The following is a 20059-nucleotide window of genomic DNA, read 5'->3' as shown; positions in this document are numbered from 1 at the left end:
ATCAGGCAATAAGAATTAAACACGCAATCACTTTTACTGTGCAAACATATTCATCAGTTTTTATGCTGTAGAATTAAAAGTGTAAAACAAAGTTTACTTTGAAAGTGTGTACACAAGATAAAATTCAATTCTAAATCAAATTGATGATCCAATCCCAGAGGACATGTCTGAGGACCTGAAAATACTCAATGCAAACTCCTTGCTGCTCCCAACTGGGGTTGGCCCACAGGTGGTCAGGGAGGGTGTTCCACAGCGTCGGTGCAGTATAAAGGTTTAATGAATCAATCAGTCGATCTATGTGTCTGTCTGTCCTTTCATCCATCCATCTGTCTGTCTATCTGCTTGTCTGTCTTTCTGTCTGACTGTCCGTCACATTTTGTTCAGCTAAATTTTAGCTAACTTTGTCCTAATTCCAAATGTAGGCACGGACCATCACACAAACATGTTAAAGAGGAAATAAATTGACTGTAAGCCTCGTCGCTTCCCATGGCAGCTCCTTGGAGTAGACGTTCCAGCTGGATCTGGCACTCTAACTGGCAACCTCTATGCTGCTGCACAGTGTTTTGAATGTTATTGCAGTACAAACCTACATAAAACCCCTTCGATTCTGGAAGCTTTCAGTGTTTGTTCAACTGTATTCGATATTGATACTTTTACAATTACTAATTTCCTGGAGTTTTAAAAAAACAAAACCTCTTAACTTTTTAAACATTTTGATGTAGCTTTTATGATTTCTTGTATTTAAAGTAGTATGTTGTAGTAAGTTGAGTATGTTGTCAGGACATATTGCGGCGCCTTTGGGGCTGGGGCGCAAGGAGTTGTGGGTGTTCTGTTGGTCTTTTAATTACAGGTCATGGATGTATATGTTAATAAGATGATGTGTAGCTGTGATAGTGTGTTAATTGATTATGATTATGATTATGATTATGATTAAATTGTGTTGTGTTTTATGAAGATGACAAAAATGTTGACACCGGGAGTGAAAGGGTTAGGGTTAGTACTGGGAGAGAGGGTTAGGGTGAGTGTTGGGGTTCAGGGTTTGGAATGAAACTTTTTTTGGACTGGCCTACTGATCGGAATGATAGGGGAATGCGGGGGTTGAGGGCATCCCCGGGGGGCCGGGGCTCGAGACCAGTGCCGGCCAAAATAGGGGAGAGAGCAGAATCCGCTAGTCCGCGAAGACTTTGGTAATTTGGTGAGTAGGGTTAGGGTTAGGAAGGAGTTAGGGTTAGGGGTGGGAGAAGGGTTAAGGTTAGGGTTGGAGGAACCAGTAGGGTTGGGAAAAGGGTTAGGGTTAGGGGTGAGAAAGGGTTAGGGTTAGGTGGGAGTTAGGGTTAGGGGTGGAAGGAGGGTTAGGGTTAGGGTTGGAGGAACCAGTAGGGTTGGAAAAAGGTTTAGGGGTGAGAAAGGGTTAGGGTTAGGAGTGGATTTAAGGCTGAGGTTAGGGTTGGGAGTGGAGTTAAGGTTTGGGTTAGGGTTAGGAGGGAGTTTGGGTTAGGGGTGGGAGAAGGGTTAGGGTTGGAGGAAGCAGTAGGTTTAGGGTTAGGAGTGGAGTTAGGTTTAGGGGTGGGAAAGGGTTAGGGTTGGTAGACGCACTAGGATTGGAAGAAGGGTTAGAATCAGGAATGGATTTAGGGTTAGGGTTAGTGAAAGAGGTAGGGTTTGGGTTAAGATTAGGAGGGGAGTGGAGTTATGATTAGAGTTAGGAATAAAGATTGGATTGTGGAACGTGGTTGGGGTGAAGAGGGTCAAGAGGTTCAGGATGTTTGAGGGGGACTCCCAGTCCAGATCTATACTTGGAATTGGTTTTGCTTTAGGGGCTGTGTCATAGATTCAGTTGTTCGCACCAGTTGTCAAAGATGAGTTTTGCTGTTGTGGGGGTCCAATGGATGTTGTCTTTTTCTGTGATGAAAGTGTGGAATTTCAAACTATTGAGTAATATGTTGTCATGGCATTATTGATTATTGATATCAGGTTGTCTAGTTGTGTCTATATTATCTGAATACGGTAGTTAAGAATGGGAAAATAGATGTCTGCGTTGGGGATGGTCAGCTTGGAAGCGCGGAATAATGCCTTTAATTGTTTGAGTGTAGTTTGTCTCAGGTCCTGGTCTCTGTTATTCATCCCCAAGGCAAAAACTACAATTTTGATACTAGGATTGGGGGGGGGGGACTTTTGGCAGACTTTTAGAAAATGATAAACATTAGCTCCAGGGTAACTGTCTACTTGTATGTTTGGATTGGTGTGTCCAGGGATGCAATTAATGTTTGAGTCTCCCAGGATGAGGACTGGTCTTCTGCCTTTGAAGACCCAGTCCTGGATTTTGCGGTTGGGTCTGGCTATGTGGTAATTTGGCCTTTAGGTGGTCTTACTGGGGAGTGTTGTATGTTGAGGCGGGGGACGGAGTAGGGACGGGCAATTGTCTCCTGGCTCTGGAGAAGTGGCTGCAGGGGATGAAAGAGATGGAGGGGAAAAGGTGCAAGTTAATTTGGAGTCAGTGGGTGTGCTGGTGCTCTGGGGCTGATGATCAAACAATGCAGACCACCCTGATGTTTGTGTGGGGTAGGAGGCTCAGAAAGGGTGGTCTGGCAGTTGGACCCGGTCATCATTTTGGCCTGCTTCGGCCTGCATTGTGATGAGGTAAATAACTCAATCAGATCCACCTGGGCACCAGTGGAAGGTAGCTAGGGGAGGTTAGGGTTAACCCTAACCCTAAGAGGGGAGGATCTTGTCTGGTAAGAAGACAGAAACCTTTGAATGGGAACTATATGTGATTGATCTAGGGTCCTTTGTATTCGTAAGTGTGGTCGGGTTAGGGTTAGGTGATTTTCTGTTGCTCTTGTGAGTGCTTTGGGTGTGGTGGAAATTATTTTATCAGGTTGTCTAGTGGTGAGGGGATTGGTGGGGAGAATGGGTAAAATGACGGGCACTGAGTCTTCTTTGGGTTAGGAGTTAGGGTAAGTACTGGGATAGGGTTAGGGTTGGTACTGGGAGAGAGGGTTAGGGTTAGTACTGGGTTAGGGTTGGTTAGGGTTTAGGATTAGGGTTAGTACTGGGAGAGGGTTAGGGTTAAAGTTAGTACTGGGAGAGGATTAAGGTTAGGGTTAGTACTGGGAGAGAGGGTTAGGGTTAGTACTGGGAGAGAGGGTTAGGGTTAAGGTTAGTACTGGGAGAGGATTAGGGTTAGGGTTAAGGTTAGTCCTGGGAGAGGGTTAGGGTTAAGGTTAGTACTGGGAGAGGATTAGGGTTAGTACTGGGAGAGGATTAGGGTTAGGGTTAGTACTGGGAGAGGGTTAGGGTTAAAGGTAGTACTGGGAGAGGATTAAGGTTAGGGTTAGTACTGGGAGAGAGGGTTAGGGTTAAGGTTAGTACTGGGAGAGGATTAGGGTTAGGGTTAAGGTTAGTCCTGGGAGAGGGTTAGGGTTAAGGTTAGTACTGGGAGAGGATTAGGGTTAGTACTGGGAGAGAGGGTTAGTATTGGGAGAGAGGGTTAGGGTTAGTACTGGGAGAGAGGGTTAGGGTTAGTACTGGGAGAGAGGGTTAGGGTTAGCACTGGGAGAGAGGGTTAGGGTTAGTACTGGGAGAGACTTCTGCTCTGTTCTATTGTTTGTAAAGAAATCAATTAACAACCAATGCAAACATGAGACCTGCTGGTTTGGATTTTTGGGTGGGTTGCAACCCTCCATATAAAGTACGCCTTTCATCCTCATCATCTGTGGTCAGACATAGTTAAGATTTTTTTCAAACTGATGCTCAATCACATGTTAATATCATTGGATTTTTAGTGCTTGGCTACTGGTACTGGGCCAGAAGTAAAACCAGACTGAGGATGAGCCATAGAACCAGTAGATGAGATGTGACCAATAGAATTGCTACTGGGTACAGGTGACAACTGGATCTCCGCAGAGCTGTGGGATCATCCCCTGCCCCTTCCATACAAACTGGAAGCCAGAAGCGAGTGTAACAACCCAACATCTGGCCCCAGGACAGACGAGACCTGGAGGAAGAATGTAAGATGGAGAAGAAAGACAGAGGGAGAAAGGAAACAAATCAGAAAGTTCAACAGAAAATTTACAAAATGTGATGGTGTGTGAGGAGGATGAGGAGACGAGGAGGAGGGGAGCAGCACAAACACAAACCTTCTCATGCAGTCAAGTGCAATGTTGAAGTGGTGTTGGCCCAGCATATGGAATTCCTGCAACAATGTGCATTGTTCAAGTGTGAGCGACATGGCTGTGCGGTCCTCCGCGCTCTTACAGCTGGTCAGGCGGACGCCATTCACTGCATGACACACCTGGGTCACAGATGGATTACAGGTAACAGAGACACCGGTGCTGAGTGCTTTTTGATGAATGATTGAAAGCAGTCCAAGTTCACCATGAGGTCTAACATCAGAATTTTTCTGTAAACATAAACTCTCAAAAGCTGGATTTTCTTTATGTAATTGACCTTGATGAAATGATTTGCAATTGTATAAAAAGTGTTTTGTTCCCATTACAATCTTTGACTAATTTGAATGTTGCTCCAACATTCTTCAATGCTGCTAAATTTAGAGCATACCTCAGGGTTAGGGTTAGAGTCAGAGCTAGGGCAGACCTGGGCAAATTACAACATGTGAGGCTTTCTAATCCGGCACACCTAACTTGTTCAAACGATATTCAAAAATATATTTATTATTAAATTGCATTCATTTTGGTCTTAATCCAGCCCCAATCAACTTAGAACTTGTTTCTTCAGTTTCCATGAGGACTGTTTTTTTGCAGTTTTCAAGAGTATAACATCAGCTGCCACCCTGCAATTAAGATTGGTGACTATGCTAGTAAGCAAGAAATTAATGCATTTATTAAATAATTTGTACAATAAGCCTAACATATTAATGCTTTGCTGCCTGTAAACCTTTTAGAAATTGGCTTTTACATGTCAATAACATTATCAATCAATCTTTATTCATATAGCATCTGTCAAAATTCTTTAGGGTTAGGGTTAGCTAACCCAATCCCAATAACATTAGTTCACTTAAACAATCCATCTGCACCTGGGCGACCCCCCTATCAATTTACAAAAGTCAGTGTGGCCAACCGGTCAGAAAGGTTGCCCACCCCTGGGTTAGGACTTCTCTGTGAATATTTTAGATTTCCATTCACGCCTGAAAATGTTTTATCCAAAATGGCTCATTGATAATCACCAGCTTTAGAGGCTAAACTTGATGAGATTGTCATTATAGATTACTGCTAATTTCAAAAGCCTTAGCTAATGTAGCCACAGTTTCCTCTACTGCTATTTGGTGAAAGACTAGTGTTATTATCTAGTGTTACCATAGCAGAAAGCCGTAGAATGTCCCCACTCTTTCTGCTCTGGGATTCAACACTGCATTCCAAAGAATCAAGCAAGTCCAACAGTGACCTGGAACCACCTGAGACAACACGGTCAGAGCTGAGTCACTATAAAATTTAGTGAAATATATGTATTTTCACGTAAAGCAACAAATTAAATGAGCAGTGGTGCACAATACTGTTTACAATCATAATTCTAATCTCAAAGTTTAGATTTTGAATAATGTAAAGAGAATCTAAAATGAATTCATTAAGTTTGTGTGAATCAGGTGTTAGCCAAGCATTGTACCAATGTTGGGCAGCTCATCTCTCAGTGAGTTACAGTATGAACGAAGATGTTGGCAGCTCTGGAGGTTTATGCGTTCCTGCAGAGAAGTATTGCCATTCCTGAAAGTAGAAGACAGATCCATCCATTGTGCTTTAAGAAATGAAGTCAGTTCACAACTTTTGGTAATTTTTCTGGGATCAAAACGGGTCAAAATTCAAAATGATACTTGTAGCTATGCGTCTAAAGCTTGCACGTGTGTATATACCTGTCAGTGACACTCTGACACTGGTTCCACAATCCAATTCCAATGTTGAAAAAAACGGGATGAATTTGTATCATACTCCCAGCTTTCAGTTCCCATGGCAACAACACAAAGGTGTCTGATAGCACTGGAACCTGGACCACTAAACTACCCCTGAATCAAGAAAAACATCATGACAACAGTACGCTGTGTGCCTCCGTGTGTGTGTGTGTGTGTGCGCTCTCTCACCACATTCCACTGAGTGTCGGCAGGAGGTCTTCTGGTTCTTCTGTTTTCGCCTCAATGAGGGTGAATGTAACGTCCCTCAGGTCAGCCACACCCACTTCCATGTCCTCCAAGATTGCTGCCTCCTCACCTTTGAAGACAGCATCTTAGTTGTGATTAAACCCAAAAGAGTCAAAGGGTTAGAGGGTTATGTCGGAACACAGGTGTGTGTGTGTGTGTGTGTGTGTGTGTGTGTGTGTGTGTGTGTGTGTGTGTGTGTGTGTGTGTGTGTGTACCATAGTTGCTAAGTAGACCCTGAAACTGGACCAGAAGTCCCACTGTCTGAAGCTGTTGCAGGAAACCCGGCTGATTCAGAGCTCTGTGCAGTTTCAGTGTGATGCCACACACGGCAGCAGACAGCTGACAGACAGAAACTCTTGAGAAGTAATTCAGTTGTTGTCAAATACGCTGACATACTTTCAAAGTGCCAGTGTAGGCAAAGACAGATATGAGCTAAGCTAAGCTACATAGCTACACAATCTAATAATTGTTAACCACAATTCAGTCTCACTGCCTGGCTGAAGACAGCATGACGTCTTTGGAGAAGCTCTGGAAATCCATGAGGTGCATTTGAAGGCAATGACCTCTGCAGGAGAACAAACATCACTGCAGTTCGGACTTCACCCAGCGCCTCCCGCACACAGTCCCGAAATGTGACCACAAGGGGAAGCAGCAGCTCCTGCCAGGAGGAAGAAGCTGGAGGAGACACAAGAATAAGAGAATGTGTTTTAGATCCCACTTTACAGATCATATCTAAAATTCTACAGACAAATGGGACCAGACTCTGATCCAGAAGAGGATTTTGGAAACATTTAGAAAAATATTTGTGCACTATAGTTTGACTTTTCTCTCAAAAAGTCATATGAATTTCTAGATAAAAATATTTTGCCTAATTCAAATCTTATCTTCTACAAATCAAATTTGTGTCTCTGAAACCTCGTCCTGAGTTTGGGCCTCCGTTTGCTGATGTCATCTGCTGAACTGGATCCTCTCTTGCCACCAGGCGGTTGCTCATGATGGTGATGCAGTGGAGGCTTCTGACTACATTAGCCCACATGCTGTCCTACACACACATGCACACACACAAAAGAATTTACACACTACTGTCATGACAAAAGAGAAACATCATGACTCACCCATCCATTCTGCTCACATTCTAAGGTCCACTGGATGTCACCGTGAGGATGGCTTTACCTGACTGCTTGTTGTGATGTCATGTGACACGTGACTGTGATCAGGTGCAGGGGTCTTGTGGATCTCCAGCAGGGCCCTTTTCACCAGTTCGTCATTGAGTGTGTGAACAAACAGCTCTGTCTAAAGGAAGGGAAACTAAAATCAAGTTTTTTATGATCCCATCCAGTGGGTGACATGCTTCAGGTGGAGAAAGGCTATTGGCTATGTGGTCTATGTGTCGAGGTGACTAAGCAAGATACTTAACCCAACAAATCTGTGTTGTCACTGCTGCAGTATATAACCGTCAGTGTCAATGGATGCAGGAATGGATGAGTGGATCTCTTTCTTTTACTCCTCTCCTCACCTGCTGTTTGAAGCTGTCCATCACCTCGAGCAGCCGGTCAGTGTTCAGCTCCAGGGAGACGGACAGCAGCTCCTCAGCAAGTCCAAATAACAGTGGTTGCAGCATCATCAGACTGGACAGCAGCTCTGTGACTCTGGAGAGCTCCTGGGGCGAGTAATCCATGGAGCTGCAGTGACACCAAGAGTTAACATGTGGATGCATCGCTCACCTGGAGCTGATGCACTCACGCTAACATCACTTTTCCTGATGTGGTTGAAGCATGTGTGTTCTTCTGTTCATCACACCGACAGTGAAGGTGTGTCAGCCAGACCATTGTTGCTGTAAACTAGTGTTTTAACCAACAAAGGTAGCAAGAACCATGTCATTTTAAAAGCTAGCCAGGCTTTAAGAAAAGGTCCTGAATTATACAAATTGCAACAAACATCTAGATTTATTGATCACCCTGGGCCGTGATTCAAGGGGTTCATATGTAATAACAACATTTTGAGTGTTGTGAAAGTAATATGGTTGTGCACATGTGTGAACAACCTTGCTGTGACAAAGTGCACATCTTCCAAGCATGCCATGAGGGAGAAGAATCCACACTTTAGGGTAAAATATGGGCTTGGACATGGCACAGTTCTGTAGTGTGAGTGGGCTCCGAGTTTAGATCCTGTAGGTACACATGTGGAGGCCATTTACACTGTTTTTGCCCTCTGCCTGGTTGCACATCTGCAGGGAGGTTCGGCCTTTGGGAGGGGGAGCTGAATGCAACAGTTTAGATTAAGGACATGCTTGGGCAAGGACACTTTCAGAGTATAAAAATGGTAACTTAGCCTCTGTGGGATTAAAAAGCAACGGCTGTTCTTCTTGGATACGAGTGCTGATGTCTTTCGGTTACACTAGAAATCCTTTGTTAAAGTATAAATATCGATTTGCATAATTTACTTTTTTTTGTGAATTTTACGTCTTTGAAACCTTTTATAGATGTTCGTCTGAACTGAATCAGACCTAAGTCACATTGGTCATGCTGTTTTTTCCTGGAATAATGTGGATATAATTCTTATATCTGTGACTCAATGGGAGGTCTCTAAACTGTTGCTCATGGGCAACGTTGGTGAGTGTCTGTCAACAGTCGCCAATTGGTCAGTAGGAGAGTGAAGCTGGACTCATTCTGGGTCAGCAAACATCTGTTTGGACTCCTCCCTAATGTCCCCCCCCCCCTTCTGTTTCTTGCCTGTGTGTCCCTTGTCTGTCTATTTCCAGGCTGGGTGGGGCTGCTTCCTGGTTCATTGCCATCATGGGATCTACACACCTGCAACTCATCCCGAGATAATCATCTAGATCGGCTTCCTGTTTGAAAAGACTGGTCCACGCTTCCATCTTTGCCAATTCTTTGTTTAACCTTCCGTGGTTCAGCTTGGTTCCTGAACTCTGTATGTGTTTGATTCCTGCAGACCGTCCATTCAGACACCTGTTCACCTGTCCAGACACCTGTCCAGACACCTGTTCACCTGTTCAGACACCTGTTCACCTGTCCAGACACCTGTTCACCTGTCCAGACACCTGTTCACCTGTCCAGACACCTGTTCAGAAGACACCTGTTCACCTGTCCAGACACCTGTCCAGACACCTGTTCACCTGTTCAGTCAGTCGGTCAGTCTCAGTCAATCTTTATTTATATAGCGTCTTATACAATCAAAATTGTTTCAAGGCGCTTTCCAGAATCCCAGGGCCTGACCCCAGACAAGCAACAGTGGCAGGAAAAAGTCCCCTTTAACAGGAAGAAACCTGGAGCAGGACCAGGCTCATGTAGGGGGAGAGGAGAGGAGAGGAGAGGAGAGGAGAGGAGAGGAGAGAGAGGAGAGGAGAGGAGAGGAGAGGAGAGGAGAGGAGAGGAGAGGAGAGGAGAAGGAGGGGGAAGAGGAGAGGAGAGGAGAGGAGAGGAGAGGAGAGGAGAGCAGAGCAGAGCAGAGCAGAGCAGAGCAGAGCAGAGCAGAGCAGAGGAGAGGAGAGGAGAGGAGAGGAGAGGAGAGGAGAGGAGAGGAGAAGGAGGGGGAAGAGGAGAGGAGAGGAGAGCAGAGCAGAGGAGAGCAGAGCAGAGCAGAGCAGAGGAGAGGAGAGGAGAGAGAGAGGAGAGGAGAGGAGAGCAGAGCAGAGCAGAGCAGAGCAGAGGAGAGGAGAGCAGAGCAGAGCAGAGCAGAGCAGAGGAGAGGAGAGGAGACACCTGTTCAGACACCTGTTCACCTGTCCACCTGTCCACCTACCTGTTCACCTGTCCAGACACCTGTTCACCTCTCCAGTCACCTGTTCAGACACCCGTTCACCTGTCCAGACACCTGTTCACCTGTCCAGTCACCTGTTCAGACACCTGTTCACCTCTCCAGTCACCTGTTCACCTGTTCAGACACCTGTTCACCTGTCCAGACACCTGTTCACCTGTCCAGTCACCTGTTCAGACACCTGTTCACCTGTTCAGACACCTGTTCACCTCTCCAGTCACCTGTTCACCTGTCCAGACACCTGTTCACCTGTCCAGACACCTGTTCACCTGTTCAGACACCTATTCAGACACCTGTTCACCTGTCCAGACACCTGTTCACCTGTCCAGTCACCTGTTCAGAAACCTGTTCACCTGTTCAGACACCTGTTCACCTCTCCAGTCACCTGTTCACCTGTCCAGACACCTGTTCACCTGTCCAGACACGTTCACCTGTTCAGACACCTATTCAGACACCTGTTCACCTGTTCAGACACCTGTTCACCTCTCCAGACACCTATTCAGACACCTGTTCACCTGTCCAGACACCTGTTCACCTGTCCAGACACCTGTTCACACACCTGTTCACCTCTCCAGACACCTATTCAGACACCTGTTCACCTGTCCAGACACCTATTCAGACACCTGTTCACCTGTCCAGACACCTATTCAGACACTGTTCAGACACCTGTTCACCTGTTCAGACACCTGTTCACCTGTTCAGACACCTGTTCACCTGTCCAGACACCTGTTCACCTGTCCAGACACCTATTCAGACACCTGTTCACACACCTGTTCACCTCTCCAGACACCTATTCAGACACCTGTTCACCTGTCCAGACACCTATTCAGACACCTGTTCACCTGTCCAGACACCTATTCAGACACCTGTTCAGACACCTGTTCACCTGTTCAGACACTGTTCACCTGTCCAGACACCTGTTCACCTGTCCAGACACCTATTCAGACACCTGTTCACACACCTGTTCACCTCTCCAGACACCTATTCAGACACCTGTTCAGACACCTGTTCAGACACCTGTTCACACCTGTTCACCTCTCCAGTCACCTGTTCAGATACCTGTTCACCTGTTCAGACACCTGTTCACCTGTCCAGACACCTGTTCGTGCCACCCAGCCTGCTCCCACCGCACTACAGAGTTTTCCAACTTTAGTTCTTTGTGGGATTCAGTTTCCACATTTTCAGTAAAGACTTTTCGGTTCAAATCTACTCAATCCTGTGTGTCTGCTTTGGGGGTTCAATTTGCATTCTGAGGTTCGTAACAACATCTAAACACAAGAAGTGAAGACAAATCATGTAAAACACAGTGTAGAGAATAAAAGAATGACAGATACAGAAACAAAGAAAAGAAGGAAAGAGATAAAGGAGAGCAAAACCTTTCTGCACGATCAGCCGTTTTCGCCACAAGTCTGCTCAGGCCACCACGTCTGAACGACTGGTGATGATCAGCTGGAGCACCAAAGGTAATCACCTCGTAACATTCACCTGTAGCAGTGAGAGAGGGAAAGAGAGAGGCGAGGTGGAAACTGGTATAAAACCTTTTGGTTCGTAATCACTGGTAGACATGCTACGGACAAGACATCATGCTAGTAGGCTTTACACTCCAGTTTGCAGATCAGGGGTCTGGCTGGTTAAGAACGATGGAAAGATTGTTGAGAAAGAAGCAAGGAGTTAGGGTAAGAAAAGAAGTGAGGGGCTAGAGTTAGGGATCGAATACTGTTGGGGGAAGAAGCTTGGATCCCCACTTTTAAAAAAGAAAAAGGTGATGTTTACTTATGTTGTCTGAAGTGATGACTTCCATTCTCTGAGAGTGGAGGTTGGTCGGAACAAACTGGAGATATTTGTCACATTTACTGTTGCTCGACTTCAGACAGCATGATGCTGTGAATAAAACAAAACGCTATTATTGTAACACAGCAGAAAAACGGTACTTTGCATCTGCAAATCTCTGTATGAACAGTTTTATTTTTTCCAACTGAATTTTATTGTGGTTTTCTTATTTATTTGGCATAACCAAAACAACAGCTACACGTTATATCTGCCCATCATGGACCATGTTCTTCAACTGGCCAAGTACTAGTATTAGCATCAGTTAGCAGCAACAAGTTAAGATTTTTTTTCAGTAAGAAGCACTAACACTAAAGGAAAGAAAATATTTATATTTTCAAAATAAAATCTTAATCAAGGTTTCATTCACATAAGCAAATAAAGTCTTGATACAGGTATCAAAGAGGCTTCAATGTCAACGTTAGCAACAACCCAAGTAAAGAGGTGAAGCCTCTTTGATACCTGTATCAGGACTTTAATAAAAAATGTCTAATTTTGTATTAGTTAATGTTATTAATTTTTAAGAGACTTAAAGTGTTTCAAAGATTTTTCAGATATCTAATAATATTTAGAAAATGTAGCCATATTCACCAGACAATCTGTCAAGCACTACGAGTGTTTCCTGATAGGAGCCAATCAAGTGATTACAGTGTTTGATGACATCACAACGAAGGCATTCCCACTGAGGCGGCAGTTCACCAAGTTCCTTCATTTCCTGAATCCTGTAAAAAAGGTGAACAGAGGTTTGTCTCCAGCCCGAAATCAAGCTGAAGCTGTTCGTGGATGTGTCGCTGCAGATTTGGTGTGCCAGCAGCTGTAGTTCCTACAAGAGCTACTCCTGATATAAGTTTGGAGCCTCTTTGGAAAGTTCACCTGGTTAACTGCACCTGTCTGGTTTGACCTTGTCAGTGCACCTGAAAAACTACAGTCAACATAATTGAAGCTTCTGAGTTGAACTGCACCAAGGAGCATTCTCTCCTGGTTCAACCATCCGGTGGCTGCTGTTACCGCCTTGTGATTGGTGGATTCCAGCGACGCTCCAGAGTGATGCAACAGGTTTGTGTTTAAACATACCGGGTGGCGTGCTCACAGACAAGCACACTCAGCAGCTGTCTGGGTAAGGAGAAAGTGAGTGGTGTCTCTGACATCACCTCCCTCACTGTCAGCCATCTTTTGTCCTCAGACTGGAACCTGTACACTGTACAAATTGGAGCACAGAGCAATTGGGATTGTCTGTGATGGACACATGCATGAAGGCCATCACAGAGATCTGGATCCTGCAGGACAGAAGAATGGTTCAATTTAACTTAAACGTCTTGCAGCCCTTTATACAAAGAAGTGCTCAGAACCCAGCTAAAAGCACTAACCCAAAGTGCAGTGACTCCCTCCTCTTCCTCGACCTTGTCTTCAAGAGTTTTTACTTCATTCTCCTTCTCTATCTGCATCTTTGCCTCTTCAGGTGTTTTCTCAACACTCTCTCGACTGAGAAAAATGGAAAAATCATTTTTGGTTTCAGCACAAATTAAGATTGCGACATGAACACTGGAAGTGATCAGCTCTGCAGGAAGGTGGAGCCAGTAGCCTCTTCATCTGACTCCTAGCAACCTCTGCACAAACCCCTGGTTCACAGGCAGCCAGCAGTGACCCATAGTAAAAAGATGGTTCAGAGGTGCTCACAGGGAGAATATTGACTCCCTCCCAGACACAGTAACAGACTATGTCAACTTTTGTGAGGAGAATACCAAACCCACCAAGATTGTTTCGATGTTTCTCCAACAATAAGCCATGGATTAATCTAGAGATAAAAGCCCTCCCAACGGAGAAGAACTGGGCTTTCATATCAGGAAACCCCAACCCAAACCGGCTGAGCAGGAGAAGATGAAGAATCACCTGCAGAAGAGTAACATCGGTGGTGTCTGGAGGGGACTCCAACTTAGGCCACAAAACACAAAGACTGAGACTGATGGAATGAGAATTGGGCAAATTAACTAAACCATTTGCTCAACCGGCTTGACACCTGCCCCTAATCAATCCTCCTATTGCAGCCATATTGCCGTCCCCAGTGATCTTCCTCCCATGACCAGGTCCCACGTGGGAGGTGCCACCTACATCTAATGGAGCATCACCAAATAACTTCACACCTACACGCCAGTCTTGCCTCCTGGCTGGTAAACATCCTGCATTCTTGAAAGCATCCTTCCTGGCCCTGGTGGCCATGACCCCAACCCAAAGGAGCTCCACAGTTAGAGGCCAGTGGGGCTAATGTCTCTGGATAGACTCATCCTCACCTACCTGCACCTGCTCGTGAGCCCATCCATATACCGCTGCAATTGACTTCTGCGGCCGAGAGGGTGGGGTTGTCCCAGCGCAATGACTTCCCCACCAAAATCTCTTTCTCAGCGCAGGTTTTTGTGTAGTCTTCTCCGCACCTGCTGCAACATCTTTTTCACTATCTACAAGTCCTACGGCGATGGGGGCGGGGCGAAGCGGCAGGTAGCGGTTACTACTGGGAGCCGTAGTCTCAAACCTGCACGTAGGCGGCCTGTGGACCAGTGGTCGCTCGACTCTTGACTTGAGGCAACAGAGGAGTTCGGCAGCATCCCAGGCGACTGAGCAGCCCTCTTTAGGACAGCACTGCTCACCCTAGTAAGGGAGGGGACTAGAAAGTGTCCCAAACATTGCTTGCCTCACAACGTTTCTGGCCAGCATGCCGCGGCTGGCAGATTAGCTCTACAATGCGGTCGAAAACAAAAAGAAACAAAAGAAAAGAAACTCATCTTTGGATCATGGAACATACGCACTCTGCTGGACCGAGACACCACAGAAAGACCCCAGAGAAGAACAGCCCTGATAGCCAAGGAGCTAGCCCGCTACAGGATCGACATCGCTGCTCTTAGTGAAACTCGCTTTGCTGAAGAAGGATTGATCTGCGAGCCTGATGGAGGGTACACATTCTTCTGGAAAGGAAAAGCTGAAAATGAGGACAGGATCCATGGAGTTGGTTTTGCCATACGCTCCACTCTCCTCCGTCTCATGTCTGATCTCCCCACCGGCATCAACGAACGCCTAATGAAACTCCGTTTCCGCATCTCGAAATCACGCCCCGCAACTGTCATTAGCGCTTACGCGCACACACTGACTAGCAGTGACGAAGACAAGGAGGCATTCTACGAGAACCTGGACTCCGTCATCAAGTCCACGCCTAGCAGCGACAAACTCGTATTGCTGGGAGACTTCAATGCCAGGATAGGATGCGACTCTGAGACTTGGAAAGGTGTGATGGGTCCACATGGAGTAGGAAAGCTGAACAACAATGGCATGCTACTCCTGACGATGTGTGCAGAAAACGGCCTGACAGTCACTAACACTCTCTTTCGGCTTGCGAACAAGTACAAGACTTCATGGATGCATCCCAGATCCAAGCAATGGCACTTAATAGACTATGTCATTGTCAGAAGGCGGGACATTCAAGACGTGAAGATCACCAGAGCCATGAGAGGAGCGGAATGCTGGACCGACCATCGACTGATCAGAGCCATCCTTGCACTCTGTATTGCCCCCACTCAACGCAAGAGAGCCAAGCTCATCAGGGCAAAGTTTGATACCAAACGGCTTCAAGACCCTGTCAAAAGAGAAGCGTTCCAACAACACCTGGACGACGCGCTGACTGCCCATGGACCTCTGACTGGAGATCCAAACGACAAGTGGACCCAATACAGGAAAATGGTGACAGAGTCAGCTAAAGCTATTCTTGGGCCGAAGCAAAGAAACCATCAGGATTGGTTTGATGAAAACAACGAGGCCATCAGCAAGCTTCTAGACAAAAAGCGACAAGCCTTCATCGAGTTGCAAAATGACATCAACTCCACTTCAAAAAAGGATCGCTTCAAACAGCTGCAGCAAACGGCGCAGAAAGAGCTTCGTGAGATGCAAGACAGTTGGTGGGACCGAAAGGCAGAAGAGGTGCAAAACCATGCTGAGTCCAACAATGCTAAAGAGTTCTACAGTTCGCTAAAGGCAGTTTATGGGCCAGCAAAACCCAGCATCACCCCGCTTCTATCTGCGGATGGTTCGACCCTGTTGAAAGATAAGGCCAACGTCATCGAATGCTGGAGAGAGCACTTTTCCACCCTCCTCAACAGGCCTTCTACTGTCGACCCTGCTGCACTGAACTCTATCCCCCAGAAGCCAGTTGTAGATGACCTCGACCTCCCTCCATCATTAGACGAAGTCATGAAGGCCATAAAGCAGACCAGCTCAGGCAAAGCAGCAGGTGGCGACAATATTCCTGCAGAGCTCCACAAAGCGGCGGGACCAGGAGCACTTGGAGCCTTCCACAACATCCTGACAAGCATATGGGAAGAAGAAAACATGCCACAGGACTTCAAAGATGCCACTGTTGTTTCTATCTTTAAGAAAGGCAACAAAGCAGACTGTGGTAATTACCGAGGCATCTCGCTTCTGTCCATTGCCGGGAAAATACTGGCTCGCGTCATTCTCAACCGCCTCATCTCCTTAGTCTCCGAGGAAGCTCTTCCAGAGACTCAGTGCGGTTTTAGACCTGGCCGCAGCACCATCGATATGGTGTTCACCATTAGGCAGATCCAGGAGAAATGCATTGAACAGCACAAGGACCTCTTCGCCGTTTTCATCGACCTCACCAAGGCGTTCGATACGGTAAACAGAGAGGCACTTTGGTCCGCCCTTAGCAAGCTAGGCTGCCCGAGAAAATTCACCAACCTCATCCGTCTCTTCCACGATGGCATGCAAGGACTCGTGTTGTCAAACGGCGACACCTCTGCGCCCTTCGACATCTCCAATGGCGTGAAACAGGGGTGTGTCCTTGCCCCTGTCCTCTTCAACCTCTTCTTCACCTGTGTCCTCAACCATGCCCTCCGAGACCTCGACCGTGGCATCTACCTGCGCTACCGGCTGGATGGCTCCCTCTTTGACCTCCGAAGACTGAATGCCAGAACAAAGACAATAGAGCGGCTAGTCCACGATGCGCTCTTTGCCGACGATTGTGCTCTCATGGCACACACAGAGCCTGACCTCCAAATTATCGTCGACAGATTTGCAGAAGCAGCTCGATTGTTTGGCCTGATGATCAGCCTCAGCAAGACGGAGGTCATGCACCAACCAGCACCAGGCACCAGCGCACCGCCCCCCAATGTATCCATCGAGGGAACTGAGCTGAAGGTGGTTGAGCAATTCAAGTACCTCGGAAGCACCATTTCCTGTGACGGCTCTCTAGACAAGGAGATAGCTCAGCGTATCAGCAAAGCCAGCCAGTCCCTTGGTCGACTCAGAACCCGTGTGATAAATAACAAAAACATCAAACTGGAGACTAAAATTAAAGTCTACAAAGCTGTTGTGCTCACCAGCCTTCTTTACGGCTGTGAGACCTGGACAACATACAGGAAGTACATAAAACAGTTGGAACGATTCCACATGAGGTCCCTGCGGTCAATAATGCACATCAAATGGCAGGATAGAGTGACCAACCTGGCGGTCTTGGACAGAGCTGGCCTTGTAAGTATCGAGACCATGATTATGAAAGCCCAACTCCGCTGGTCAGGCCACCTGATCAGAATGGACAGCACGCGCCTTCCCCGTCAGGTCTTCTACGGCGTCCTCTCCCAGGGGCAGAGAAACACTGGGCGCCCCAAGAAGCGGTACAAAGACTGCATCAAGGACAGCCTAAAGTACTGTGGCATCCCTCCAGCACAGCTAGAAGCCCAGGCCCAAAACAGAGTCGGATGGTGCGCCGCAGTCAAGAAGGGCTGCAAATCCTTCGAGGACCACAGAAGAGGCAAAGTCGCAGCAGCCAGACAAAGAAGGAAGGAAGCAGCAACAGCCCCACCCACGGCGTCTTTCCCATGTCCCAACTGTCCCAGAGTGTGTGGCTCCAGAATTGGGCTAATCAGCCACCTTCGAAGTCACCAGAGATGACTGCACTGACATCATCGGATCGATGGTCAACCCAAGATATATATATATATACATACATATGGATTTATGTGTAGCCATGTACATGTATGTAGATACATTGACGGTATTATACATTTTTATACTCCTTCTATACTGGGTAGAGTTATTTCTATTTGTAGTTTTGACCCCTTTCCCCACAATACCCCCTGATAATTTAATGTTTTTATATTATTTTATACTTTGTATGCATTTGGTGATATTATCCCTTTATGCTGCTATCAACTTCAAATTTCTCCATTCTCAGACTATTAAAGGGTTATCTTATTATCTTATCTCATCTTATCAAAAAGCTCATTTTCCTGTTTAGATGCCTCTTCACATGAGTATTTGAGCTGAATAAAAAACACATTGATTTTGTTTCTTGGAGCATACCTTTGGAAGTCTTTGGTCCGGAGAACATCTCTGATGGAGGAAGTGAAGCCTTCAAAATACTGCCAACAGAGAGTTAAACAGTCATCTAACTTCAAGACATTGGCAAGAACACTGCAGATCACCAGCCAGGGTAGGAGAAGGAGCAGGACGGACAACAACAGAAGAAAACAGGCACATCCTGTACAATTACAATAATTATACAGAGGTTGATCCATCTTCATTCACACATATTTTGGAAATGCTCCAAAATGACAGCTTATTGAATGTCAGTGTTTAAGATGCTGTTGGAGGTCCTTGAGGTGTTTATAGCTCCATGCCCTATTGTAGACCATTTTGGAGTACGTGCTGACGCTTATGGCCTTAATATTTCCTAGTGTGAATTTCTTTCTTTCTGCACACCGCTTGCTCGCTGCCTAGTCCTTCTGAAATAGAAAGATTCCATCCCTCCATGCCCCACACAATGGGAGTATCCTATTCTGTATGAAATAGGAGAAAATAAAAGATGCATTATAAGGGTAAATTTTACAAGCTCTGGCAACCCTTTCTACGATACATGGAAGGGGAATTTGAGTTATATGAAACAAACTAATAAGCATAGCAATCATTATCTGTTGCGCAACCCACTCAATGTTTACTGCAGTTTGCCAGGCTTGAAGGAAAACACAGGGAGGGAGCAGGAGAGTTTTTAATATAGGAAGATGGTCGAGAGAGAAAGAGCAGGGTTAGGGATTGATTTTGAGCAAGCTCTGCCAATGGGTCTGATTTAGACAAACGTCACTAGTACAAGGGGATGGCTAATGTGGAAAAACCCCTGGACATTAGGGTTGGGGAGTTAGGGTTAGGGGGTAAGGGTTAGGGGCTAGGGTTAGGGTTAGCCCTAAAGGGTAAGGGTTAGGGAGTTAGGGGTTAGGGTTAGGGGCTAGGGTCAGGGTTAGCCCTAAAGGGTAACAGTTAGGGAGTTAGGGCTTAGGGAGTTAGGGGTTAGGGTTAGCCCTAAAGGGTAAGGGTTAGTCGTTAGGATTAGCCCTAAAGTTCTGAATGTATGGAAAAAAGACACTTCGATGAAAATGTTTTAAAGCTTATGATGACAAAAATAATACACAACTACTGTTGAAACACGTGTGTGAGTGCATGTGTTCTACAAGCGATGCTGGGATTAAAATTTGCGCAGCCTCCAGGATAATCAGGTTAAGGATTAATCTGTCACGGCAGCAGAACGCATGTGATTCTTGATTCTCCATCTGTGATCCCCCCCTCTTCTTCAAAAACATCCTCACAAATGACCTGGACTAGTTTCTTCAATGATCAATTCCAGGATCATCTGGAACACTTGGGTACATCAACAGAAAGAAAAAATCAACAGCCTTGGAGGACCGTTTCTTTTTATCCCCAGAATTATGAATTAGTTTGACATGAGACCCTAACCGAGACCTACCTGACCACTATGTACTGTTGACGGACAGAAACATTTAGAGAACGCCATCGTTGTTGGGATAAAATACTTGCTGTTGCAGTTCTTTCAGGTTGTGGAAATAAAAATCCTTGAAAGCAGTGTTGAAAATAGCTTTTCAAATAAAACTGCTGTTCTTTCCGATGCCATGTATTTTAGCTCAAGAAAATATAGAGAGAAGAAGAAAAATGGAGCATATAATATGAATAATCCATCTTGTCTGTCTCCAAACTGACCCTAACCCTGCTCTCTTCTGTCGTCATCACAAGATTAAAACAGAGTTGCATCATGGGAAATAAACAAAGGAATGAAGCTTTTCACATTATTACATTCATGTTCATGTCTGTGTGTTTGTGTATCATTGCTAATTTGATCTGTGATCATGATTCCCTCCTCTCCTCTCTCCTCTCCTCTCCCCTCCTCCCCTCTCCTCTCCCCTCCTCTCCTCTCCCCTCCTCTCCCCTCCCTTCAAAGACATTGGCATGCATACTAAA

At 45.9% G+C, this 20059-nt stretch overlaps 1 protein-coding gene across 1 annotated transcript; it reads right to left on the bottom strand.

Annotated features, from left to right (window-relative positions):
• Positions 1 to 31: 31 nt before the first annotated feature.
• LOC130519879 (type II inositol 3,4-bisphosphate 4-phosphatase-like) lies at positions 32 to 19980 on the bottom strand. The gene is made up of 17 exons (XM_057023493.1): positions 18116 to 19980; positions 13120 to 13234; positions 12827 to 13029; positions 12344 to 12474; positions 11699 to 11806; positions 11302 to 11410; positions 7665 to 7830; positions 7322 to 7441; positions 7064 to 7190; positions 6639 to 6823; positions 6364 to 6487; positions 6092 to 6218; positions 5867 to 6016; positions 5623 to 5720; positions 5316 to 5413; positions 4140 to 4294; positions 32 to 3997 (listed from the first exon to the last, which is right to left on the bottom strand). Exons 1-17 carry the CDS (start codon positions 18334 to 18336, stop codon positions 3793 to 3795), a joined length of 2442 nt encoding a protein of 813 aa, XP_056879473.1. The 5' UTR covers positions 18337 to 19980; the 3' UTR covers positions 32 to 3792.
• Between the last annotated feature and the right edge of the window lie 79 nt (positions 19981 to 20059).

The sequence above is a fragment of the Takifugu flavidus genome, unplaced genomic scaffold (genome assembly GCF_003711565.1).
Source record: "Takifugu flavidus isolate HTHZ2018 unplaced genomic scaffold, ASM371156v2 ctg237, whole genome shotgun sequence".
Taxonomy (NCBI): Eukaryota; Metazoa; Chordata; class Actinopteri; order Tetraodontiformes; family Tetraodontidae; genus Takifugu; species Takifugu flavidus.
Note: the sequence above shows the minus strand (reverse complement) of the source record. Positions and strands in the feature narration are given on the sequence as shown.

Excerpts from the sequence above, each read along its gene's own strand:
- LOC130519879 (XM_057023493.1), bottom strand. The coding sequence starts at position 18,336 with ATGAAGATGGATCAACCTCTGTATAATTATTGTAATTGTACAGGATGT. Across the intron at positions 5,721-5,866 it reads TGTCAGAGTGTCACTGACAG|GAATGGCAATACTTCTCTGC; the intron begins GTATATACACAC and ends TTCTACTTTCAG. Across the intron at positions 4,295-5,315 it reads TTCTACGGCTTTCTGCTATG|GTGTGTCATGCAGTGAATGG; the intron begins GTAACACTAGAT and ends TCTGTGACCCAG.